The 26,895-nt window shown below is 35.3% G+C and overlaps 1 protein-coding gene across 4 annotated transcripts in view; it reads right to left on the bottom strand.

The window, feature by feature from the left end:
* Positions 1 to 26,895, bottom strand: part of LOC111157755 (erythrocyte membrane protein band 4.1 like 5) — a 145,576-nt gene that overhangs the window by 70,785 nt on the left and 47,896 nt on the right. For all 4 annotated transcript variants that reach the window (XM_022519415.1, XM_022519499.1, XM_022519582.1 and 1 more), the window contains exons 4-14: positions 26,096 to 26,138; positions 25,032 to 25,110; positions 23,518 to 23,562; positions 23,290 to 23,342; positions 19,203 to 19,323; positions 18,982 to 19,069; positions 18,140 to 18,228; positions 15,418 to 15,487; positions 10,288 to 10,457; positions 9,125 to 9,231; positions 7,623 to 7,650 (exon numbers count right to left, since the gene is read on the bottom strand). In XM_022519415.1, coding sequence (XP_022375123.1) covers positions 7,623 to 7,650; positions 9,125 to 9,231; positions 10,288 to 10,457; positions 15,418 to 15,487; positions 18,140 to 18,228; positions 18,982 to 19,069; positions 19,203 to 19,323; positions 23,290 to 23,342; positions 23,518 to 23,562; positions 25,032 to 25,110; positions 26,096 to 26,138 — 893 coding nt within the window. The remainder of the gene's footprint in view (positions 1 to 7,622; positions 7,651 to 9,124; positions 9,232 to 10,287; positions 10,458 to 15,417; positions 15,488 to 18,139; positions 18,229 to 18,981; positions 19,070 to 19,202; positions 19,324 to 23,289; positions 23,343 to 23,517; positions 23,563 to 25,031; positions 25,111 to 26,095; positions 26,139 to 26,895) is intronic.

Below are 26,895 nucleotides of genomic sequence, written 5' to 3'. Positions count from 1 at the left end.
TCTTAAAAAAAAAAAAAAAAAGAAAATTACTGTTGGAACCTAAAACTAAGAATGCCAGAAAACATTTGCTTTTATAGACAAATACTTGTTTTTCTATAATCTGCTCATTTGAGATTTCCATATACCTATATTTTAATTGTGCTTAAAATATGTAGTTCACTACTAATCTTGTTTATTCATTGGACAGTATCTGTCAAGGATGGCAAAATGGAGAGAAGCACAAATGATACCTTAAATTCAAGGCATTAAGCACAAATATCCACATAAACTTATCTGTGTCACTTCTTTTGTATATTACTACCCTCTCAAGATATTCTAATGTCAGCAATAGCTCAACATTTTATAACTCAAAAGGCCTTAGTATAAACTTGTTTTCTAACTTTGACTGTATACTTTCCACTCAAAATGATTTATAAACATGTGTTTAAATTTTTAGTTTAGGCTGTATTCATTTCCCTCCTCCATCGCCTTCCCACAAAAAAGCACTTAAACTCAGTCAAAAACAAAATAAATTAAAAAAAACCTCATAACAGCTAAAAAAGAGAACAAATATTCAATGAAATAACTCAAAGATGACATATGATCACAACAAAATGATGGGAAAAAAGAGTTAATGGACTCCAGACCTTCTAACATAAGCGTACATGCATCCTGAGGTAAAAAATTCAACTAAGATAACTGAAAATATGTTCAAAGTTTTACACACACACATACACACACACACACACACACACACACACTCCTGAAAAGTGAGAAACTAATTTACTAATTTAATGCGAGCACTACGTTCCAGGAAAAAGAGATAGGGAATTAAATGTATTCAATCCTTTATTTTTAAATTATTGTCTTTCAGGGATAAGGAAAGAACACTTAAGGCACCCCAAGGAGATTAAAAGGAAACCACTGCCAGTACCTAGCTGGCACAGATCTCTTCATAGAAGTATTTAAGAATATCATACCCAGGGACGCCTGAGTGGCTCAGTCAGTTAAGCACCTGCCTTCGGCTCAGGTCATGATCCCAGGGTGCTGGGATCGAGTCCTACATCTGGCTCTTTGCTCAGCAGGGAGCCTGCTTCTTCCTCTGCCTGCGGCTTCCCCTGCCTGTGCTCTCTCTCTGACAAATAATAAATACCTCTTTAAAACAAATAAGCAAAAAATATTATAAACAGCCAAGATGTCATTCTAGTAAAAGGAAATGGGCAGGGGTGCCTGGGTGGCTCAGTTGGTTAGGTATCTGCCTTCAGCTCAGGTCATGATCTCAGGGTCCTGGGATCAAACCCCAGGGAGCCTGCTTCTCCCTCTCCCTTTGTCTCCCCCTGCTTGTGCCTGCTCTCTCTCTCACGTACATAAATAAAATCTTTTAAAAAAAATAAAAAGAAAAGGAAATGGGCAAAACTTCTCAAACGAAACTCTGAATACAGCATCTAGGAGCCTTTCTTACGGGGGTGGGAACAAAATAAAAAACAATCTGATGAAAGACAACCAATTAAGAAAGAACTCAAGAATGAAGAGGCTGGGGCACCTGGGTGCCTCAGCTGGTTAAGCGTCTGCCTTCAACTCAGGTCATGATCCCAGGGTCCCGGGATCAAGCCCCACCATCAGGCTTCCTGCTCAGTGGGAGTCTGTTTCCCTCTGATGCTCCCCACTGAATTTTTCAACTATCCAATCCCCCGCTCATGATCTTTCTCTCAAATAAATAAATAAAATCTTTAAAAAAAAAATGAAGAGGCCTTGCTAAAGGCTAGGTGATGAGAAGTGAACCCATTTTATATCTTATTTTTTATTACCTATATCTCTATTACAAATTGAGTCACCAGAACTTGCAGTAGCCTGGGTTCAAATCCAAGCAGTGCCACTACCACTAGTTCTACTCTCTAAACCTCAGGTTCTTTATTTGCATGAAACAGGTTCTTTATTTGCATGAAACTGTTGCATGAAACTGTTAGGATTAAATGCGTGTTAACATTAGCAAAACACAAAGAACAGTGATAATAAAATTGACCAAAAAAAACAAACAAACGTAAAAAAAAAATACTGGTTAGTATATAACTGTTGTCAACACAATTGCAAAGAATATACCTGTCAGGCACGATTTCTTTTGGCTAATGTTGCTGCTCCCAGAACACATTATGCTGGTTTAAGTAACCCATGATCCCAGATATTATGAAATCTCATCCAATCTGCTGGATGAGGCCCTTGGTTACCCTTTGAAGCTTTTCCTTTAACTGAGAATAACTCTAGCAAGCGATAAATAAAATAATGAATAATGAATAATTATAATTATATGGATAATTAGTAATGATTATTCATTAATAATAAATGCATAACATGAAAAAAGTGCTTATAATATATGATTTTAATGAGATCATAGCCCTGTTTTCAAATAATTTGAAATGTAGGAAGCATTATTTTCTCATAATTACACACATTCTTCACTTCTGCTAACACATAAGTAGGAATGAATACTTCTCATTACTGATCTAATTCAAGCTTCCCCTTTCAAAGGACTATCTGTAATAACTGATCCCCTTTGCTCTTATACTCTCCGTATTCATCACTTCCTCCTCCATTCCTTTTTCTCCTCTCTTTTCTATCTTCAAGATTCCATCAGCTAAGCCTGTAAAAAAAGTACTAATCACTGAAATGTGATCTATTCTTTATAATGTCACCTCTACTTAGGATATTTTTTATTACTCAAGACCCATGGGGAATAGTTAGGAGATAAAATAATATAAGGAAAACCACTGACATCAGCCAATTTAAAAACCTGTTACTCAAATAGGCACAGTACAAGGTCAAGAAGCTTTTTAGGTCAAATAGCTGTGCTTTTTCAAACAGTACTGCTTTCCATGGTTCATTGGAGCAAAACTGTTCATGCAAACAGAACTACAAGGGCAAGAATGAAAGGGCATTCATGCCAGTCCAAACTCAGGTTCTCTCAAGCAGTGTTATAAAGAGTATTAAATAACCTTCAGGAGAGCTGGGTCCCCCTCTACATTTCATATCTAAAAGTTTATTGTAAAAAATAATAACTAAGTATCATTGCTTACATATCCCATTTCTGTTGGGTTTTCCAGAGCCAAAGCATTTTTCAAGTGAAGATAATAAAACTTCGTTATTAAAATTAAATTAATCTTAATTCTAAGAAAGAGACTATATAGTCATACTTAAGTTTTTGGTCAGAAATGTGTACCTCAAAAAAAAAAGTTTTAAAATTTTTTTAAAGATTCTTTTTTAAAGATTATTTGAGACAGAGAGACACACAGAGAGAGAGGATACATGTGTGCCTGAGTGGTGGGGAGGGGCAGAGGGAGAAGCAAACTCCCCACTGAGCAAGGAGCCCCAAACTGGGGGGTGAGGACCCGGAGATCATGACCTGAGCCAAAGACAAGACACTTAACTGACTGAGCCACCCAGGCACCCCTCAAAAAATTTTTAAAGGACAAATCCTTGCAAATAAAAACCTGAATTTTTCAACTACATATTATTGCTTGAATAATATGTTTACATTTCTGTTTACATTTCTGGTAAATTCACCAGGTTATCTTCCTTACTTTAAGCTCTAATATTCTGCCCCAGTCTCCTTTTCAGGTAAGCAAGACATACTCCATTAAACAACAAACAAAATAGTTTAAAAAGTACAAAATACCTCTAACATTTTCCCATCATTTTTCTTAAAAGCATAGCCTAAAAGTAACTACAATGAAAGTAAAAGTGTACAATTCAGGAAGATAGAAAACTTTACCTAATTAAAAATTCACAACAGAGAGAATAGCTCACTTCCTCCATACTCTATTCATTGATTTATTTTTAACAGCCTACTGACAGCTAAAGAAACTTCAGGAGAAGTGCTTTTGTGATGAATCACTAATCACAGCCCAACTTTACTGGTTTTCCAAGTTGGGGGAAAAATGCATCTCAAGGAGACACTAACCATACTCAGTACCTCAAATCAAACGATTTCTCTTTTTGAAGAAGCTCTAGTTATACATCCACTATATAAGAGTAGACCAATTCAAGAGTTAACTAGATTTGTAAGTATGTCCTGAATCTGATACTTTGATGGACATTCCAGGAAACTGACACATACCAATAGTTAAGCATTATATGAGACTATACATTGTAATATGTACTATTAAAATTAATTGAGTCACCAGAAATAGAACTTCTGGAATGGTGGTCTGAGGACTCTCTACCCAGTGAAACAAACATTTATCTAATGAAAATTATTTTAATTTTATTTTTTTTTTAAATTTTATTTATTTATTTGAGAGAGAGACAGTGAGAGAGAGCACGAGAAGTAAGAAGGTCGGAGGGAGAAGCAGACTCCCCATGAAGCAAGGAGCCCGATGTGGGACTCGGTCCCAGGACCCTGGGATCATGACCCGAGCTGAAGGCAGTCGCTTAACCAACTGAGCCACCCAGGCGCCCTGAAAATTATTTTTAAAAACAATCATGAGAAAGCACACATTAGTGAATAAACATTTATTCAAGAAAATCTACTAAATCTCATAGCTGAGTCTGGCATTTGAGCCACAATTTGCTCTCATTCCCCATTCCCCCAAGTTCAATGTGGTGAAAGCTTTACTCCACATGAGTGTGGCCAAAAAGATGGAACTCTCTCTAGGCAATCCACTTAAATCAGCTATTTTAAATACATGCAGGAAATTTAAAAAAAAAGAAAATCTAAAGAAATAAGTATAGGAACACGGTCTCCACTAAAGGAAAATATCATTAAACAGAGAATTTATAAATAAGACTCAAATAGAAATTCTCAACTTGAAATGTACAATAACAGAAATATAAAATTCACTGAAAGGACACAACAGGAGATTTGAGCAGGTGGAAGAATCAATCACTTGAAGACAGGTCACCTGAGATTATCTAGTCTTGACTAACAGAAAGAAAAAGAGTGAATAAAAATGAACAGAGACTCAGATACCTGTGAGACACCATCACATGTAACAACAGGCATGTAATGGGAGTCCAAGAAGGAGAGGTAAGAAAGGAAAAGAAAGATCATTTCAAGAAATAATGGCTAAGAACTTCCCAAATTTGGTAAAAGTAATAAACCATGGAGAAGCAACCAGAATAAAAATGGACTGCCAATCAAACAAAATAGACTTCAAAACAACAACAACAAAAAATTACTAGAGAAAAAGAGTGACATTTCATCATAATAAAAGAATCAAACAATTATAAATATATTTGCACTTAACAAAAAGCCCCAAAATACATGAAACAAAAACTGAAAGAATAAAGAGAGAAACAAACAACTAAATGACAATAATTGGAGACTTTAAAACCTTGCTCTTAATAATGGATTACTCAGCAAAAGGTTAATAATGAAATAAAAGTCCTGAGCAGTATAAAACCAACCAGATCTAACAGACATTTATAGAACATTACACTCAACAACAGAATACACATTCTTCTCAAGGGCATACAATTTTCTGAGATACATCTTATGTTAAGCCATTAAAAAAAAGTTTCAATTAAAATGTATAAGGATCAACATCATACAAAGTATGTTTTCTAACCATGTGGAATAAAAGTACAAAAAATAAGAAGAAAATTTAAGATAGTCACAAATATGTGGAAATCAAGGAACACATTCCCAAGTAACCAAAGAGTAAAGGAAGAAATCAAAAGAGAAACTGGAAAATAATCTGGGATAAATAAAAATACAACATACCAAATTTATGGAATGTTATTAAAGCAGTCCCTGGAGGAAAATCTATAGCAACAAATGTTTTGTATGAAAAAAGAATCAGGGGCGCCTGGGTGGCTCAGTGGGTTAAAGCCTCTGCCTTCGGCTCAGGTCATGATCCCAGGGTCCTGGGACCGAGCCCCACATCGGGCTCTCTGCTCAGCGGGAAGCCTGCTTCCTCCTCTCTCTGACTGCCTCTCTGCCTACCTGTAATCTCTGTCAAATAAATAAATAAAATCTTTAAAAAAAAAATTTTTTTTTTTTAATAAAAAAAAGAAAAAAGAATCAGGGGCATCTGGGTGGCTCAGGTGGTTAAGTATCTGCCTTTGGCTCAGGTCATGATCTCAGGATCCTGAGATGGAACCCCACATCGGGCTCCCTGCTCAGTAGTAGAGTCTGCTTCTCCCTCTCCCTCTGCCTCCTCCCCACTTCTCAGGCTCTGTCTGTCTGTCTGTCTGTCTCTCTCTCTCTAATAAATAAATAAATAAATAAATAAAATCTTTAAAAGAAAAAAAAAAAGAATAAGGGCACCTGGATGATCAGTCAGGTAAATGTCCAACTCGATTTAGGCTTAAGTCATGATGTCAGGGTCGTGAGAGCAAGCCCTGCATCGGGCTGCAAGCTCAGCGCAGAGTCTGCTTGTCCCTGACCCTGCCCGCCCCCAACAACAACATGCTCTCTCGCTCTCTCTCAAATAAATAATTTAGAAAAAAATAAAAAATAAAAATAAAAATCTCAAGTAAATAACCTACTTTCCCATGTTAAGACACCAGAAAAAGAAAAGCAAATTAAACCTAAAGTAAGTATAAGAAATGAAATAATGTATCAGTGGGTACAGCATACAACTCTTGATCTTGGGGTCATGGGTTCAAGCCCCACATTGGGCATGGACCCTACTTAAAATATTAAAATTTAAAAAAAATTTTTAAAAAAGAAATAATATATCAGAGTGGAAATTAATAAACTTGAAAAATAGATAAGAATCAAAAGCTGGCTCTTTGAAAAGGCCCAGAAAATGGGCAAACCTTTACCTCAACTGACCAAGGGGGGAGAAACCCCTCAAATCACTAAAATTAGAAATGAACGAGGGGACATCACTACCTACCTTACAGAAATAAAAAGGAAAAGGAAATAAACATGAACAATTGCATGCCACCAATCAGATAACTTAGATGAAATGGACAAATTCCAGAAAGAAATTCCCAAACTGAGTCAAAATGAAAAATAAATCTGAATGGATCTGTAACAAGAGACTGAAGTAGGAATTTTTAAAACTTCATACAAAGAGAAAGTCCAGGCAAGATGGCCTTTATAATAGTGAATTCTATCATATATTTAAAGAAGAATGCCAATTCTTTTATAAATTCTTCCCCCCAAAACAAGAAGGAAACACTTCCAACTCATTCTGTGAAGCCAGAATTATCCTGATACCAAATCAGGTGAAGAATTACAGGAAAACTATAGACCAGTATCTTTTATAAATATACACTATACAAATCCACAACAAAATGCTAGCGAACCAAATCCAGCAACATATGATATAAAGAATTATACACGATGACCAAGTGGGGATTATCCCAGGAATAAAATTAATTGCTTATCTGCAAATAAACCTTTGTTCTTTGAGCTTCTGTGTACAAGAACCCTAAATAATCTTCAGTGACAGGCCAATAACAAAAGTATGTCATTCTCATTATAAATAGCACCCCCACCCCTGCCTTTATTTCTTTAAACTGCTTTATTTTTCTTAGTGTCAATTTTCTCTGGAATTATGTTTATTTTTTTCCCTGCTATATTCCCAATGCTCAGGGAAACTTAACACGTTGACAAGTCTTCAACAAATATTTGTTTAATTAATGACAGCAACTACATAAATGCTAAATTCTAAATTCTGTTACTAAATTGAACTCACCTGAGTTCTTCAGGTTTTGCTGTACTTCCTGACAGAGGGAAAAAAAAAGAAAATGTCCCATTAGTTTCCACTTACATGACAAACTGCTTCACTCACTATTCATAAAAGTGTATCTAGGCAGATTTTAAGCCATATTTCCCACTTACAGATTTAAAAATCATCACTTCACAAAATGTTCTAGGATTCACATCATTAAAAATCAATAATGACAATTACTTCCATTTTAAAAATAAGGCAATAAAATACCATTTTCTTTTAAAACAGAACCACCTGCAAGCCTCCTAGAGTGAGATAAGTGACAATAAAACACCGTCAGTGGTGGGGCGCCTGGGCGGCTCAGTGGGTTAAGCCTCTGCCATCAGTTCAGGTCATGATCCCAGGGTCCTGGAATCGAGCCCCGCATCGGGCTCTCTGCCCCGCAGGGAGCCTGCCTCCACCTCTCTCTCTCTCTCTGCCTGCCTCTCTGCCTACTTGTGATCTCTGTCAAATAAATAAATAAAATCTTTAAAAACAAAACAAAACACTGTCAGTGGAAAATAAGGGTTAACTCACGGTTTCAAATCATCACAAACTAAAATGGTTTCATTAAAAGGTATGTATTTTTTAATTTGTACGCCAAACAAAAATTATGAATATAAATGAGTTTTATTATGCCAAACATCAGGTCATGGCAGATGTTTCTGGACAACTGGGATGACCCTAATCAGACATACTTAAAATTCCATCTGTAGTTTAATACAAACTCAGACAAAACTGAACACAAGTTTTAGTTTCTCAAGTGAATCATATTTTTTATTACATAATTAAAGCAACTTAAATATATACTGATGTTTAAATTTAAACTCTATTTTTAAAGAACCCTAATATTATAATGCTATATGAAATAATTTTTACTTAAAATTTATTCAACATATATAAGTGGGTTTTTTTTAAGTTCTAAGGGTATTTGAGAGACTACTATTAATGAAATCTGGAAGTCAAAAAGAGAATGGAAAGTGTTACTCCACAAAACTAATGTTAATATGAACAAAACTGAATGCAAACTCAAAATAGTATCTGAATTGGGATTCACATAAAGTTTAATTTCAGCAACAATACAGGCAATTTTTTCTTCCATTTTCTTTTGTTCTTTTTTTAAAAAAAATATTTTATTTATTTATTTACTTGAGAGAGAGAGAGAGAGAGAGAGAGAGAGAGAGAGTGGGATCATGAGGAGTGGGTAGGGGTTGACAGAGAAGCAGGAAGCCTGATGTAGGACTCAATTCCAAGGACCCTGAGATCACGACCCGAGCCAAAGGCATATACTTAAATGACTGAGCCACCCAGGAGCCCCCCTTCTATTTTCTTACACTGATTCTGTCATAACCAAACTGTTAATAAATAAGAGTACTTCAGTTGACTGGAATTAACAAAATTCAGATAACTTCCTTTCAAATAAACATTACCAGCACATGACGGACTGTTAAGGAAGAACAGTCTTTTGAAACAAGGTTGCATCTTACCCTTCATTTGTAGAGTTCTTCTAGAGTACCGTTTGCTGGGTCTTCTTTCAAAGGATGCTGATCTTCTTGGTTTATTGGTTTTTGTGGTCTGATATTCAGTTTTCCCACTAAAATAAATGAGGCATATTAAGAGGAATAAGACAATGTAAGGCCTACAGTAATCAGATACTCATGAGAGAAAGTCTACATTAAGTTTTTTCTTAAAAGAACCATCCTGAGCTTCATCCTGAAGGAACTACTACTAATAGCCTTGATGTCTCTCTTTACTACATCATTTTTCTTCCTTTAGGCTTGTGTGAAATACGCAACATGCAAATTATACTGTTTTTCCATAAGCATGCATGTGCCTAGGAATGTACTGAATAACTTTGGAATATCTGTGTTTTTATGCAACTCCTATCCTCTCCCCATTCACTCACCTCATGCACAGTTTGCAATTAACTCAAGATTTTGTTATTTTTTTCTAATTGTGATACATTTTTCAGAGTAATTTTCCAGAAATATTTAAAACTATTTTCCCACTCTCTTTGATTTTCACTTAAATTCTGTTAAGAAAATGCCTCCTCACTTGTAATATAGGTAGAATAGAAACTCTTACTTCATGAAACTCACACAATCAACTTGCCACAATATTGATTATTATCCATTTGTTTTTTAAATCACAGTGACTCTCAGGGCATGCTTAAAACTCAATCAATAATCTACCCTCAGGTAAACCAAAACATTTTTAACTTATGGCCAACACATAAGGAATCTATAAAAATAACATAACTTCAGGTTTATAAAAAACCAGAAATGTTACCCAGATTAATTTTCCTCTCAGTACACAATAAATACCCTTTTTCTATATGGCATTCAGCTATTGCATGGAGACTCCTTAAAACTCTTATTATACAAATTGAAATTGGGGGTTAATTAATATATAAAGTACATGTCAAGACAGATATAAAATCCATGATACCAGTACAATGCTTTCCTGTCTATTTTGGAAATTGCAACCAATAACAATACCACTTTGTCTTTTATTTTGGCCTGTAGAAAACATGGCGAACCACTTTATTTCTCTATACCTTGGTTTCTGCATCTGTAAAATGAGAGGTTAGCCTACACTTTTTGGCTTTATGAAAGAATGCAAGATATAGCAAGCAGCTATTGACATTCACCTGTATCTAAATCGTGATCCTAGTCGAATAAATCCCGATCGATGAGAACTCTTTTGGACCGGGCCTCGGAGACGAAAGAACGCATGATGTTCCACAGCACATTTCCATAAATGCTTGCATGCTTTTGGATGATCCAATCTAAAGACAAATGTATGCTCCTGCTCTTTGCCCTGAAAAAGAAGAGGATTTAAAGAGAGGTAATTACTAGCTCCAACAGTTCTGCTCCTTGTTACTCAGCTACAAATACAACCACAGCAATACCAAGAATCAAATAATAAAGCATCTAGTTTCCTCCCTGAAACTCACTCTATAGCTACCTACATTAAAAGGCAGAGTTGAAATCAAGCGGTACATTTTCACAACCAATATAAAATTATTCTTAAAAGAGTCCTTTCTACTTATGTGATCTCATTTCTCAGAGAAACAAAAACTGAGGCTTTATTTGCCACATTTTGGGATAATATATAATTATAATATAAAGGATCATACAAGATCTGGCAATATGTATCAATAAACTTAAAAATGTGCATGTTATTCATCACAGTAACCGTATTCGCAGGAATCTAATGATAATAATTAACATTCACGGGGCACCTGGGTGGCTCAGTGGGTTAAAGCCTCTGCCTTCGGCTCAGGTCATGATCCCAGGGTCCTGGGATCGAGCCCCACATCGGGCTCTCTGCTAGGTGGGGAGCCTGCTTCCCTTCCTCTCTCTCTGCCTACTTGTGATCTCTCTCTCTCTCTCTCTCTCTGTCAAATAAACAAAATCTTTTAAAAAAAATAATTAACATTCACAGGTACTTTTCTAAGGATTTCATATGGATTAATTCAATGAGCAGATACTATAATTAGCTCTGTTTTACAGATAAGGTCAAGAAATAAAGCCCAAGGTCACAAAGAAGAAACCAGAATTTGAACCTATTTGTGCTCCAGAGCCTATCTGTAACAACTAAGCTTTACTACCTCTCTAAGGAAAAAGGTTTTAACACTAAAATTTATATTCAAAAGATTTTCTTCACAATCTCATTTATAATAGTAAAACTTGGCATAAAACCTGAAATGTCCAAAATGAGAGAAATTATCAAGTAAATAATAACATCTTTTAAAACTATACAAAAAGATAAATGAATAAATGATGACTGTAGTATTATTTATTCATACTACACAATATAAATAATAACATCTTTTAAAACTATACAAAAAGATAAATGAATAAATGATGACTGTAGTATTATTTATTCATACTACACAATACTATATATATAGGTTAAAATGAATGGACTGATCTACATGGCTACACCTGTTTAGGTAAAATAAGGAAACTACAAAAAAGAAAAAAAAATATATATGATTTATGCAAATTTTAAAACAATTCCACCATGTGTTATGATGTCTTTATATTTGGAAAAAGAAAGTATGAGAATGATACCCTCCAAGAATGATGGCCAGCTACAGAGAAGAAAGGGGACAAATCAGAGGGTTAGACCTCAGCTGTATTGAATACACTATTACTAATTTACCTTTCTAAGAGAGAATTCTAAAGCAGCAATGACAAAAATGTTAATCTAAATGAGTGACATGGATATTACATTTAAGATTTTTTGCATTTTCCAGTATACTTTCAGTATTTTATAAATTAAACTATTTTGTTACTTTAAAACGTTACATAAACTCTATATGTAGTTTTTTCATGACTCCAATATAGGCAAAGATTCTTAAATTTTAACACTCAGAAAGTACTGACCAGAAAGGAAGAAAATTTATGAATTCTATTACTTTAAAATTAAAAATGCTCTATCCAAAACATACTATTTTTTAAAAAAGATTTTATTTATTTATTTGACAGAGAGAGAAAGAGATCACAAGTAGGCAGAGAGGCAGGCAGGTTGAGGGGGGAGGGAAGCAGGCTCCCGGCTGGGCACAGAGCCCAATTGGGGGCTCGATCCGAGGACCCTGAGATCATGACCTGAGCCAAAGGCAGAGGCTTAACCCACTGCGCCACCCAGGTGCCCCCAAAACATAATATTAAGGGAGTCAAAGGAAGCCAAGGAGAAGATACTTACAACACATATTATCTGCAAAGAACTAATGTTCAGAATACATAAAGAACTTCAATGAGGAAAAAAGCACATGACCCAACAAAAAAATGAGCAAAAGACTTGAATAGGCACTTCATAAAAGAGAATACCCAAATATTCAATAAATATATAAATAAGTGCTAAACAGTCATCAGGGGAATGCACATGAAAACCACCCACATGAATTGCTAAAATGAAAAAAGAGAATACCAAACATTAGCCCAAAAAAAAGAACAAAGGGAACTCTCTCATACTGCAGGTGAAAATGTATATGTATAATATGAATATGTATAATAATAATATGTGTATGTATAAACACTTTTGAAGTTTGATAGTATCCACAAAAGCCAAACATGTGCTTATCCTAGCCTTCAGAGCAATACTCCTAAGGGCTATAAACTAACAACTCAAATATCCATCAACATCAGGATGGATAAAAAAGCATGGTCTATAAGTAAAATGGAATACTATATAACAGTAAAAGAATGAGCCAATTACAGCAACCTGCTACAAGAGGGGTGTGGCTCACAAATGCAATGTTTAAATACAGAAGTCAGACAAAAAGGGAACAGTCAGTCCAGTTTCACTTAAAGTTCAAAACATAAACAAAAACGAATGTATGGTGTTAAAAGTCAGGAGAATGGTTGTTATCCTTGGAGGCCTGTACCTGGTGGGAGGCACAAAAGAAAGCATATCCCTACAGCAGTGTTCTATTTATTTCTCCATCCGGGTGCTGGTCAACACAATAGGTTGTTTGTGAAAATCCAACAAGCTGCACACTTGTTTTTGCACTTATCTGAATATATGTTACATTTCAATAAAACTTACAAACAGAAAATACACACAGAAAAAAACATGGGAAAGCATGTAACCTCAAAGTAGGAAAAATCCTTGAAAGATTGCCATGAAAGATTAGTAAATTTGCCTACTTAAAATTTTTTTAAGTATGTGGCAAAAATCGTAAGTAATGCTAAAAGACAACTATTATATAAAATATTTACAGTTTCTATGACAAAGGGCAAAACCAGTAAGAAAAAGGCCAAATGACAAAAAGGGCAAGGATATGTATGAATAGAGTTTGGAGAAAAGGAAATACAAAGAACTCAAATATATGAAAAGATGTTCAACATCACTCATAATAACAGAAATAAAAATCAAACCTATAATGAAATTCCATTTTCCACCTTTCAGATAAAACTGTGACAATTCCCTCTGAGGAAAGAGGTTTAATCCTTAATAGGCTCTCTGTATCCAGGACGAATGCACATTTGAACCAGCAAATTCACCTCCAGGAAATTATCCTTACAGATACATGCCAATGTACAAATTCTTGCATATATAGTGAATGTTAATGAGAATTTATTAAACAAATTAGGGTACATCTATATAGAATATCGCACAGTTTAGTTTGTTTTTTTAAAACAAGAACAAAGAAGCATTCTATATAGTCATATGGTAAAGATTCCAAAAGTTATAATGTACAGTTTAAAAAGGATTAGTACAGAACAGTCTAAAAGCATGGTAACTTTGTGTAAAAAAAATTGATAGACACATTTGTGTGTGCATGCGCATGTGTATAAAATACCTTCAAAAAGATATCCAAGAGGGGCACCTGAGTGGCTCAGTGGGTTAATCCTCTGCCTTCAGCTCAGGTCATGATCTCAAAGTCCTGGGATCGAGACCCACATCCAGCTCTCTGCCCAGCAGGGAGCCTGCTTCCCCCTCGCTCTCTGCCTGCCTCTCTGCCTACTTGTGATCTCTCTCTCTCTGTCAAATAAATAAATAAAATCTTTAAAAAAAAAAAAAAAAAAAGATATCCAAGAAGCTAATACTATTTAAGATCAAACCTAAAATGACATTGATGGGGCGCCTGGGTGGCTCAGTGGGTTAAGGCCTCTGTCTTCGGCTCGAGTCGTGATCCCGGGGTCCTGGGATCGAGCCCCGTGTCGGGCTCTCTGCTCAGCAGGGAGCCTGCTTCCCTTCCTCTCTCTCTGCCTGCCTCTCTGTCTACTTGTGATCTCTGTCAAATAAATAAATAAAATCTTTTAAAAAAAATTAAAAATTAAAAAAAAATATATATATATATATATATAAAAAATAAAATGACATTGATTGTAAGATGCACAATTATCTTATGGCCCAAATAAGAACGAGTGTCACCAATTAAATTATCACCATATTTCTCTATCACATAGAATTGTATTTTATTCTTCTTGAAGAACTTCCTTTAGGTTTAGAGACAAGTATCACTGAATCATGCATGTGCTTATATAAAAAGGAAAATATTTGTAAAATAAATTTTTAGATGGGAAAACTGCCTGAGTCATTATCAATTCACCTCTTGATAATATAATGATCATCCTCTGTATCATCAAAAGACTTCCTTTTAAAATGCTCTATTGCTTCTATGATTTTCTTCTAAGCTGTGTGATAGGGCAATCCTTTGCATGTAACTCGGTAATAAAACTTGAAATTTGCAAAATTACAATTTTATTTAATTTTCAGAATCTTCTTTTAGGTTCCCTGCTAAGTAGTCCTTCTCACTCATCATTGTGCATACAAGTCTTTTTGACATTTGCCCAACTTGCTTTTAATCTATATATATGTTTTTCAATTTATTTCTTTGCATTCAATAAAGTTACTTTTATTTATTCACGATTCTGTGAATTTTGACAAATGCAGGGAGACTACAAACTACCACCAAAATCAGGTTACAGAATAGTTCTCTCATGCCCCCAAATTCTCTATGCTGTTCCTTTGTAGGCAAGCCTCCCCATTCTCCCTAATCCTAAACAATCAGTGATCTGTTCTATTACTACAGGTCTGCCCTTCCCAGATCATCACATAAATGAAACCAGACAAGTCATAATGTTCCAAGTCTGGCTCCTTTCATGCATAATGCATTCAAGATACATCCATGTTCTGTGTATCAATTAGGAGCTAGAGCTAACAAAAAAAGTAATTCTTAATTTAGAAGGCTTTATTAAAAATTATTAGACTTGAGTTACCACACAACACTGTCATTGTTAAAAAAGTAATGCAAAGTTCCTACCTGATCATCATCTTCTACAACCACAAGGGTTAATTTATTCTTCTTAAAATCCAATCTGGTTATCTTGGGCCTATAATAATATCAGAAGAAAAGCCAGATTTCAAATAAATGTCCTCTAAATAAAAAGAAAATGTTTGTTGTTACTTCTAACACATTAATCATCTTAATTGCTGAAATGAAAACTGATAAGCGGGTAAACATAACCTGTACTGCCCACCAACAAAGCCTCCTATGGATAACAGAAAAAAAACATTTCAAAAGCAGTATCGCTAATAAAACCAATGCAGCACATATATCAGACATTAAAAATGTTAAGAAAAAAAGAAAATGAGGAAATCCATACGTATATTTCATAGACTGCCAGCTATAGTACAAGAGAGTCTCCAGGCCTAGTGTAAAGCACTAACCAACATAAGAACTAGATACAGGAAAGACTATAAAGCTTTGTTAAAAGACATAAAAGAAAACAAATTCTTGATTAGGGCCTTCAATTCTATTTTCTCTATCAATTTTGGTTTGAGAAGTACATCTGTAATCTTAAAAAAAAAATTTTTTTAAAGCCTCACTCTATGGCCCCTTTTCCAACTCTGTCTCCCTGTACTGAAATCCTCAACAACCTACCACATATGAACTCTGTACTTCTATGACCTGTGAATGTCAAAACAAAACTTCCATTCTAACTTTCAAATATAACCTATACAAAAAATATAATTGCAAGACATAACTTGTTTACAAAATTTGTACCAAAACAGTAAGTATAATAGGTAGGGGGCGGGGGGGAAGAGCTAGCACTTATTTAAGTGTAACAAATACTTATATAATGCCTATGAAGTATCAGATACTCTTATAAGTGTTTTACATGTATTAATTCAAATGATTCTCACAACAACCTTAAGAGGTGATACAAAAGATGCTTTCTTTATCTCACCGCCTACAGCATTCTCTGGTCATGAAGTGTGTTCCGTCTGCCCGCAGGAGCAAGCTGGAACTGTCAGAGAATTAACAATCAAGGACTGGGTAAATAAATACCCCAGAGCTCCTTGACCTATCAAGAGACAATTATGAAGATGTTCCACTGAAGTCTCTCAGAAAGTCCCTAGCAGAGACACCTGGATTCAAAAATAAATATTATCTTCAACTTTTTGAAAGAAAGTAATTTTCAACCTAAAATTCTCAGTCCAATTATCAAGAAAACATAAGAGAATAAACAATTTTAGGGTATCCAAGGATTCAAAGAATTTACCTCCTACACCCCACTTTGCTCAGGCAGGTACTTGAGGAAATAGATCAGAATTATAGGAATAAGACACAAAGGATCCTAGCTGAGAAAACAGATTAAAGCTGCAGAGTAACCTGAAGAGCAGACAGTTCCAATTGGAACAGAAGAATCATTCAATGCAACTCTGAGGATGTGAAAGAACATAAGGCTAAGACAAAGGCAGGTAATGCAAAAAGGGTTGTGTGGGGTGTGTGAGACTGGCGGGTCGGGGGGAGCCAGGAACTCTGGGAAAAACAAAAACCTATACAGGAAAAAAATAAATGTAATCCCAGTTGTGAGCTCAAGGAGTTTCGGACTGATCAAAAGAAAGAGGATCATGAGACAGCAGTATTGTGCAATGAACTTTACTGAGGTGTCTGGACAGGGTTGCATGAGAAGGGAAGTCTTCAACGGGAGACCTTCCAGAGGTGACTGCACAAAGTTACCACCAAAGAAGGCGAAGTGGGCAAGGCAACTTGTAGGAGAGGGGAATCAGAGGGGGGTCTTGGGTTTCTACTCAGTGGCAGTGGGCAGCAAGTGGGGAGTGTATGGGTCAGAGAGCTCTGAAGGGCAGAGTAGTCTGGGGACTTTGAGAGCTACAGGATTTGTCTTATCTAAGACTAGCAGACGTCAGGTACATTTGCCTGGGGGGACATGCAAAGCAGGCAGGCTCTAAGTCATTAAAAGTATACCTATTGGGCTATATACAAAGTAACTGCGAGATAGGAATTTGAGTTTTAGACTGGTGGGCTCTGAGCTGACAATCCTGGCATGCTGTGAAGAAGTAAACACCACAGGGGCCCATCTTCAGCTCCTGTACATAGCACCAGCATACAAAAAAGCTCTACACCAATTCTGACACAGAGTTAACAATATGAACAGTATCTCCTGATTTCAATTCTTAGAACAAACCAGCCAAGACGTGAAGAACTTAACCATGCTACAAAATCCAAGTAAAATCAATTCTTGATAATATAAAATATGAATGATAGAAGTTGGGACCTAAAAAGAGAAGCACAGCTTAAAGGGAGGGGTAAATATCTTCCTTTTACACAACACCGAGTAGGGAGAAATGAGACTGCCTGTGGAACAAGAAGTACTAAAAACAGTGATGGAACTACATGACAGCAGAGTGTCCATGTGAACACTTAATACATAATGGAAAAATGGATGGAAGAGTTTAAAATTTACTTCTGCAGGGTTGGGGGGGACTAAAGATGGGTAAGGAGTATTACAGGAGAAAGTTGCTTTTATTCACAATCTTTTCAGAATCATTTGATTTTCAAATTCAATTTTTTAATAATTTTTTAAATTTTTTTATATAAACATATAATGTATTATTAGCCTCAGGAGTACAGGTCTGTGAATCGCCATGTCAAATTCAATTTTATGTACTAACTTCACAGAGATGTTTTTTACTAATTAAAAAAAAAAAACAATATATGTAACATTAACTCTGCTTACCAAAAAAATAAGCCAATTTTGGTCTCTCCTTCAAAAACAAGGACTCCTGTTGGAGTTAGTCCCAAGCTATAGTCATTCCCATCTCTAGCCTAATTTAAGGAGAACGAAATGTGTTAGCTTTATTTGCATAAAACAGATTTTCCATGTTCACAGTTCATTTTCACACTGAATTATATTAACTATATATAGGCTAATATTAATATGCAAAGTGTTTTAAATAATCAGCATACCCAAAACAACATTCTCAGGGAAACTGATACATGCATTTACTTTACTGTAACACCAGTCTTAAGGTATGTCATCACTGAAAATACACTGTGGTATATTTCCACTACAAAGAAAACTCTTTGCAGATTCTGTCCATATTCTATTTAACACTTAAATTACAAATTTTTAAAAAGACTGCCTTTCAGGAAAAATTTAGCTATTTAAACCAGAAATAACTTAAATCACCATACATCTTTTCAAAGTCCTCTCAAGCTATAATTTTCAAATTTGCTTCCTAAATTATTTTAAGTTTTAAACAGTCTACTTAGCTTAAGTGATACAAGATGCTATGAATATGAGGTGAAAGAATTAAAAATGGTTTAAAAATCTAAAAAATACAATAATAACACCTTAAAAGCACACATGTATCTTTTTGGAGATTTTTGGTTGTTTCTCTTCTTTCTTATAATGAACCTTCATGTCAGATTCTCATATTTAACCTCAACCTTTATAATACATCCAAAGTACCCAGTGCTATGCCATCTCTGTGCATTCCCTCATACTGAAAAATGCCATAGTTATCTTGAATCTTGAAGGAAAAAACTTTTTAAAAAGCATCATAACACAGTTCTTACCTTGACCACATGCATATCAACCCCATACATTTCTAACCACTTGGCTTTATTCAGGTAATTGGTTTCAGCTTGTGCTGGTGTTTGACCTCTGAAAATTTAGAAAATAATAATGTTTAAAGTAATAATAAATATAAATTTTATACCAAGAACAGAAAGAGAAGAAAACAAATATAAAATCAGTGTGGCCATGTTAAAGAAAAGTGTGATCAAATGTCAAGTACCTGTATTCCTTCCATTTCTCAAAAATAGCCAGCTCCATCTCTTCAGTCTGAATGGGCACAAACCGGAACTCAGATACAAGTTCAGGACTATGTTCAGCAAGATCATAGTCACCAAGTTCAGCTATAAACATAAATTCCACAAAGTTTTATTTTGTTAAGAAGTTTATTTCGTGCTGAATCTTCCTTCAAAACTCATTTTGTTAATAAAAATTGTTAAAATTAGATTCTTTTCTTAAACTACAAGTAAGTCATAACACCCAGATCATTCCAAAAATAAATCTAGCTCAGACTAACAACCTGTCAATGTCTATACACACAATCACATACTTGTGGTTGGTGGTATATTTTTAAATAAATGGGTTTCTGTTCATTTATTTCATATCTTATAATGCTTAGCTTTTGAAAACTTTCAAGACTTCCTTAAAGAAATACATTTTGGGCTTATAATAAATAAACAAAATACTTAGCAACCTTTAAAAAAGCAATTAGCGCCAGGCATCTACTAAGAATCTAACATGCAGAGGAGTACCTAAGGTGGTTCGGTTGGTTAAGTATCAGACTCTTGATTTTTTTTAAAAGGTTTTATTTATTTATTTGACAGAGAGAGAGAGATCACAAGTAGGCAGAGAGGCAGGCAGAGAGAGAGAGGGAGAAGAGGGAGAAGGGAGAAGCTCTCTGCTGAGCAGAGAGCCGGATGTGGGGCTTGATCCCAGGACCCTGAGAACATGACCTGAGCCAAAGGCAGGGGCTTAACCCACTGAGCCACCCACGTGCACCCAGACTCTTAATTTTGAGTCAGGTCATAATCTCAGAGTTGTGAGACTAAGCCCCATGTCAGGCTCTGCACTGGGCGTAAGCCTGCTTAAGACTCTCTCTCCCTGCACTGGGCGTAAGCCTGCTTAAGACTCTCTCTCCCTCTCCCCCTTTCCACCCCCAGCTTGTACACATGCTCTCTCTTTAAAAAAACAAAACAAAACAAAAAGAATCTAATGTGCAGAGAACATGACATCACACACCACTAAAAAATACAGTCTCGGGTGCCGGGGGGGCTCAACTGGTTAAGCGTCCAACTGTTTTTTTTTTAAGATTTTAATTTATTTATTTAACAGAGAGAGATCACAAGTAGGCAGAGCAGCAAACAGTGAGACGGGGAAGCAGGCTCCCTGCTGAGCAGATAGCCTGATGCGGGGCTCGATTCCAAGACCCTGAGATATGACCTGAGCCAAAGGCAGAGGCTTAACTCACTGAGCCACCCAGGTGCCCCTAGCAACCACTCTTGATTTCAGTTCAGATAATGATCTCAGGGTCATGGGATCCAGTCCTGGGTTGGTCTCCTTGGTGAGCACGGAGTCTACCTTATCCCTCTCCCTCTGTTCCTCCTCCTATTTGCATGTTCTCTTTTCTCTCTCTCACATAAATAAATAAATCTTTAAAAAAAAAAAAGATAGTCTCTATCCTGGAATTATAAAATGTTAATCCTAAAGAAGTAACTGAGAGAAGGGCATTTGGGTGGCTTAGTTGGTTAAGTATCTGCCTTCCGTTCAGGTCATGACCCTAGGGTCCTGGGATCTAGCCCAGCAGGGAGTCTGCTTCTCCTTCTGCCCCTCCCCCTCGCTCATGCTCACTCTCTCACAAATAAATGAAATCTTTAAAAAAATGTATTTTAAATTAAAAAAAAAAACCTTCAAGGAAAATTAGTAAAAAATATTTGGGGAAGGGAGGCAGTAGGAAAAAACCTGGACAAAGCACAAAGATTTATGTATACCCATCTGTGGTTATTTCTGAACTGTGGGTTTGGGAAGCAGGGTAGGTGATTCTAATTTTCTATACTTTAGATATTTTTTCTTTAAAAGAATACTCATATTTAAAAATTAAACTATTTCCACATTTATTAAAAAAATCCAGCTGTGGGGTGCCTGGGTGGCTCAGTGGGTTAAAGCCTCTGCCTTTGGCTCGAGGGATCTGCCTTTGGGTCCTGGGATCGAGCCCCGAGTCGGGCTCTCTGCTCAGCAGGGAGCCTGCTTCCCTTCCTCTCTCTCTGGCTGCCTCTCTGCCTACCTGTGATCTCTGTCAAATAAATAAATAAAATTTAAAAAAAAATCCAGCTGTGTAAAATACATAGATCTTGAGCTAAAAATAAAATTGATAATACCTCATCTATTGAACACTGACTCTACACATTAGACATATTAGAAATATATTGTCATTTATTTTCTCCACAACCTTACAAAATATTATCATGCCAACTTTATTACTAAAGAAACTGCTCTTTTGTCTGGACCATGATTTTTTTTTCAAGATTTTGAAAAAGGAAGCAGGCTCCCTGACGAGGGACTCGATCCCAGGACCCTGAGATCATGACATGAGCCGAAAGCAGAGGCTTAACCCACTGAGCCACCCAGGAGCCACCCTGGACCATAATGTTTTTTAAAAAACACAAAACAAAATCTGCTACCTAATGTTCAGGATACATACTAAAATGGCAAGGAAAAACAAAGTATGAGAAAAAGTTAATAACAAAAATTATTCTGATAAAATATAAAATCATAAATGAGAAACAAAGAACTCATTTTATGGAGATGGGAGTAGCACTTCAGCAAATTTACTCTGAAGGGCCTTAAGACAGGATTTGGCAAACTATTAGACATAGGACAAAGAGATATAGAAGATATGATGAAGTATGAAGGAATCATGTAAATAATGGTGCCCTGGATGAAAGAGAAAGCAGGAAAGAGCTTTTACTCAGGAAAAAATGTGATAAGTAGAATTAAGAGATAACAAAATAGAACCATAATGCATTAATCAAACAGTAAGTACTCAGTAAGCACTACTTTGAATAGTGTTTTGTTAAATACACAAAAATGTAGAAAATCACATTTTCAAGAAGCACATACCTTGGCTATCCTGACAGTTACACAATGAGACCCAGAAAAAATATATGAGGCCATAAGTGGCAGAAAACATACACTGACAAAGAGAGCTTTTCAGTAGATGAAAGTTTTAGAATTATCAACCTCATACAGGAATTAGTAAAATGTAAAAAATGTGCTTTCAAGAAAAAAATGCATGCAATTATACATTTCTGATTATTACAGTGCTAGAGATATAGCATTTCCACGCTAGTATCTGACTTTTTGCAGATAAGAAAGCAAATTTTAACTTGTAGACAGACTAGGATAGTAGATGGAGGCAGGTAGATAATTTACACTAGTGGCAAGTTTTTGAAGTACAGAAATTTCTTCTGGTCACCAATCCCTCTATCAACAAGAAAATATGCTTTCTTAAACAGTGGAAGCACAAAATAAGTAAAAATATTAGGTTTACCATAAAAACATAAAAACTTAGTCTTATTATTATCCATATAATTGCAAATAAATACTACTGATCCTAGAGGGATTAGGTATAAATATATAATCACCAAAAAAGTATAAATGCCTTAATAACCACTAAATTTTATTTGTATTCTAGTATATACAAATACTCCAATAGAATATTTATTTCTGTTTTGTGAATGAGGACCAAAGTTATAGTTTTCTTAAAATGCCAGTTTTTCACACACACACACACAAAAAACCTAAGCTTAACAGCGTATGGTCAGTTTAACAAGGTACAAAACTGAGTTTTTCATTAATCTCATTTACTGGAAAATACTTTTTTTTATTGTTAAAATTACCATCAGGAACTTTAAAATATGCTCTAAGCATTTCTTCCATAGATTCATTTTTAAGAATAAACCTAAAGAAAGCAAAACATGCGACTATTGCAAAAATTTACTCCTATATCCCTGCATTCTTTTCAAGGAAAAAAAATAGCGTTATACTTATTGAATGATCAAGTCGACTGCAGTTTTTGTTTGAAAATAATGTACAGATGGAAAGGGAGCAAATAAAATGAAAGGAAGAAACAGAAGGTAATATTCTAAAACAAGTGAAAGTAATAGTTAGGGTTGGATATTGACATAAGTTTACATAACAACAGCAGTGTTACTTTTCTTGCGCATCTTTTTGACTCTTTTAAAATTCTTAACTAAAAATATACCCAAAAAAATTATACTTTATTCTTAACAGTCAACATAAGAATTGCTTACCTTGCAGATTATAAGCTGCCAGCTGAACTGCTGTATCAAAGGGACACTCTAATCTGAGATCAAAACATGAATTTGTTAGACAAGTCAACTTCATAAGCTTCATTTTAAGGTAAGTGGAAATAATACACACTTTACGTTGACCATTTCTTTTTCATAATTAACTATGAATTTATTTTTCAAAATCATTTTCAATTACCTAAAATGTGGTTTACCTTAAATAATACTCACTTTCCACTGAGAATATCTTGTTTTAACTGAAGAACAAATAAATACCTAAGGAAAATAAAAAGCACATATTTAACTAACCAGAAAAATCTACTTTGCAAGATAATTCAACTCTTCTAACGTAAGAAGAAACATCTTAATTATAGAATTTTATCTGCAATAGACCCTATAAAAGAAAAAAAAAGAAAAACAAAACAAAACAACAACAAAAAAACGGGGACAATGAGCATCAGGAGGATGGTAGCATGTTCATAATAGCAAGGAAAAGAAAAGGCCACAGACTATAGTACAACCACTTTAAGGATAAAGGTTTTAAGCAAATTTTTGAGAACAAGCTCTGTGATCTCATTTAATTTTACTCTCACAATACAAGTCCCCTCATATGTGAAAGGATATGGGCATGTATGTAACTATGGAGATTAGCTATAATCTCACTGGCAGAGTATTCAAGAGGAAACCCTTCTAAAGGGACTCAGCAACTAACTCAGTTTTTACTTAATAAACAATATGTGTGTATTAATTATGGATTTACCACATAGAGTCAGTGAAAAAATATGGAAGTCAAAATAAAAATAATTGTATATAACCTACTTAAAGTTTGTTTAAAACTATTCAAACCAAATCAGGATCTAATATTTTCCATCAGTCAATGACATTTCAATTGGTAAAGTCATGAGCCAACTTGAATAAACTCTCAGTGGCCAAAGACAGATCATTCTGAACATCAATAAACACAACATCAATAAATAGAATACGGCAATATAGTCAACCATACCAGTCCTGTTTAAAACCCATGAGTTGATAATGATACTTAAAAAAAAAAAAAAAAACTTACTAGTTACCTTTACAGGATGCTAGAGAACCAACTCTTTATTTGGAAAACTGATAAAGGAAAAAAAAAATTATACACTTAAAAACACTGTCCTGGGGCACCTGGGTGGCTCATGTGGTTAAGCATCTGCCTTTGGGTCAGGTCATGATCTCCAGGTCTTGGGATAGAGCCCCCTGTCGAGCTCCCAGCTCAGCAGGGAGTCTGCTTCTCCCTCTCCCTTTCCCCCTGCTTGCACTCTCTGTCTCTCCCTGCCCCCACCGTCCCTATCTCGGTATCTCTCTCAAATGAATAAATAAAAATCTTAAAAAAAAAAAAAACTGTCCTAAAATGAAATTCTCTCTTTTTTTTTTAAAGATTTTATTTATTTGACAGACAGAGACCACAAGTAGGCAGAGAGGCAGGCGGAGAAACAGGAGAAAGCAGGCTCCCTGCCGAGCAGAGAGCCCGATGGGGGGCTCGATCCCAGGACCCTGAGATCATGACCTGAGCCAAAGGCAGAGGCTTTAACCCACTGAGCCACCCAGGCGCCCCTAAAATGAAATTCTATTGTCTGAGGTCTTAACCAAAGGCAAGAGATTCATTTCATTAGTGGTCTACAAGCTGGAAAGAATTATAAAGACAATCTTCTAGCACCTTTAGCTAGCTGACCAAAACTTCACCCTGTATAGCTCTAGAATGATCTTACCGTGTTAGCTCTTCACGAAGATTATTTGGTTCTGAGGAATAAAATTTAACTCGAAGATGCAGACAATAAGGCGAACCAACTGTGATGAAAAAACAAAAAACAAACAAAAAAATACTTTAACTTTTTATATAACTACTCAACAAGTAAGAATTTTCAGTCAGTAAATTTGTTAAAAAGTCTACTGAAGTAGAGTCAGAAGATAACAGGTTATTATGGCAATATTTCACACACCAAAATATTGTACAGCTTAATTAAAGCCTGACTAGCACAAAAAGATCAATCAGCAGATTTTTTAAATGTACCAACCATCATACAATACTATCATAATTAGCTGTCCTCCCAAGAATAGAGAGTTCTAGATTAATTCTAACAGTTCTGGGCCAAATGCATCAAATAAAAGTTTTGACTGTGCAATCTAACAGCCCTAAAAAAACCTGAGAAGCTATATTTCTTTTGAGTACTGAGTAATGCCTAGGTTATTAACTGCTGATGGCAAGTTCCCCCCTCACTTTCTAATTCATTTCACCTACCTCACTAACTTCTAAATTCTCAGTGGTTCCATTATTTTGTAAAGACAAAAGTTGAGATGCTCTAAAACCTCTTATGACAAAGGACAAACGGGATTACAAATCAGACATTGGTATTCTCCCCTGACTATTGCTAGGAATAATAACATTTTATGTGAATTGTTTCACTTCATTACTCTTAATTTTTAAAAGTTACATCTTTAAAGTCTCAAAATATTTTATAGAGCAGGGGAGATGCCAAACAGGAAAATTCTAACATAAGTAAACTACTAAAAGTTAAGCATCTCATGAGAATTTAATCTCCTTTGCAAGTTGCAAATCCTCCAAGAAATAAACTATAAAGCACTTGACTCTAGATTACTATTAACCCTATATTAACTTAGCAGGTAGGTCAAAGTATCAAATTGAAATTATCTTTAGAAAGTAGAAATGCTAAGAAATTCATCTGAAATATGATCTCTTTATTAGGAATCAGAGCTTCTAGTATATAATTACATATAATTAAATTCACTTTTTCACAATTTTTTGAACACTTACTTTTTACTTGCTTTTTGATGCTCTTGGTACCATCTAGCCAGTGCTGAAAACAAAAGCAAAAATCAGATGTGAAGCAGATGACAGAACTCAACATTTTCATTAATAAAAGTTAATTTTCATCATGCTTCAGTGATCATTAAAAATATTTCACAAAGAGAAAAACAAAAGTGAGAATGAAAATGGGGAGGATTATCTGCCCCCAATATCTACAGCAAACTTACAACACACAAGCAAAAAGTGACTTAAAACCAGATATAGGATTTTTTTTTTTTTAAGATTCTATTTGAGAGAGTAAGCAAGCAAGAGCATGGGGGTAGGGAGGAGGAACAGAGGGAGAGACAAGCAGACTCCACGTTGAACACAGAGCTCTATGTGGGGCTCAATCCCAGGACCCTGAGATCATGACCTAAGCTGAAATCAAGAGCCGGCCAGTCAACCGAGTCACCCAGGTGCCCCTCAGATAAAGGACTTCTTAAAACATTTCCTCTGCTCCCTCATAGTAACAAGGATGGCATTTTTAATTCTGCCCTTAGTTTTTATGTCCCCCTCCCCCAAAATGACTCTTATAAAAATGTTAAAATTAAAAGGAAAGTATCCTCATATTCCATTGTCTGGTTCATTCTTGTGATAAAAATATAAGATTTACTAAGAGATCAAAACCAAAAATGAGGGGAAATAACAGTGTCACTTAAATTTTACAAAACAGATAATACCTAGAAGTAGTACTCTTTGAAAGAGCCTACACTGTAAGATTAGATCTATCTCATAGCTAAGGCCCCACCTATTAAATGAAGCAATCT

This window comes from Enhydra lutris, unplaced genomic scaffold, assembly GCF_002288905.1.
Source record: "Enhydra lutris kenyoni isolate GAN:26980312 unplaced genomic scaffold, ASM228890v2 scaffoldscaffold1, whole genome shotgun sequence".
NCBI classification, from domain to species: Eukaryota; Metazoa; Chordata; class Mammalia; order Carnivora; family Mustelidae; genus Enhydra; species Enhydra lutris.
Note: the sequence above shows the minus strand (reverse complement) of the source record. Positions and strands in the feature narration are given on the sequence as shown.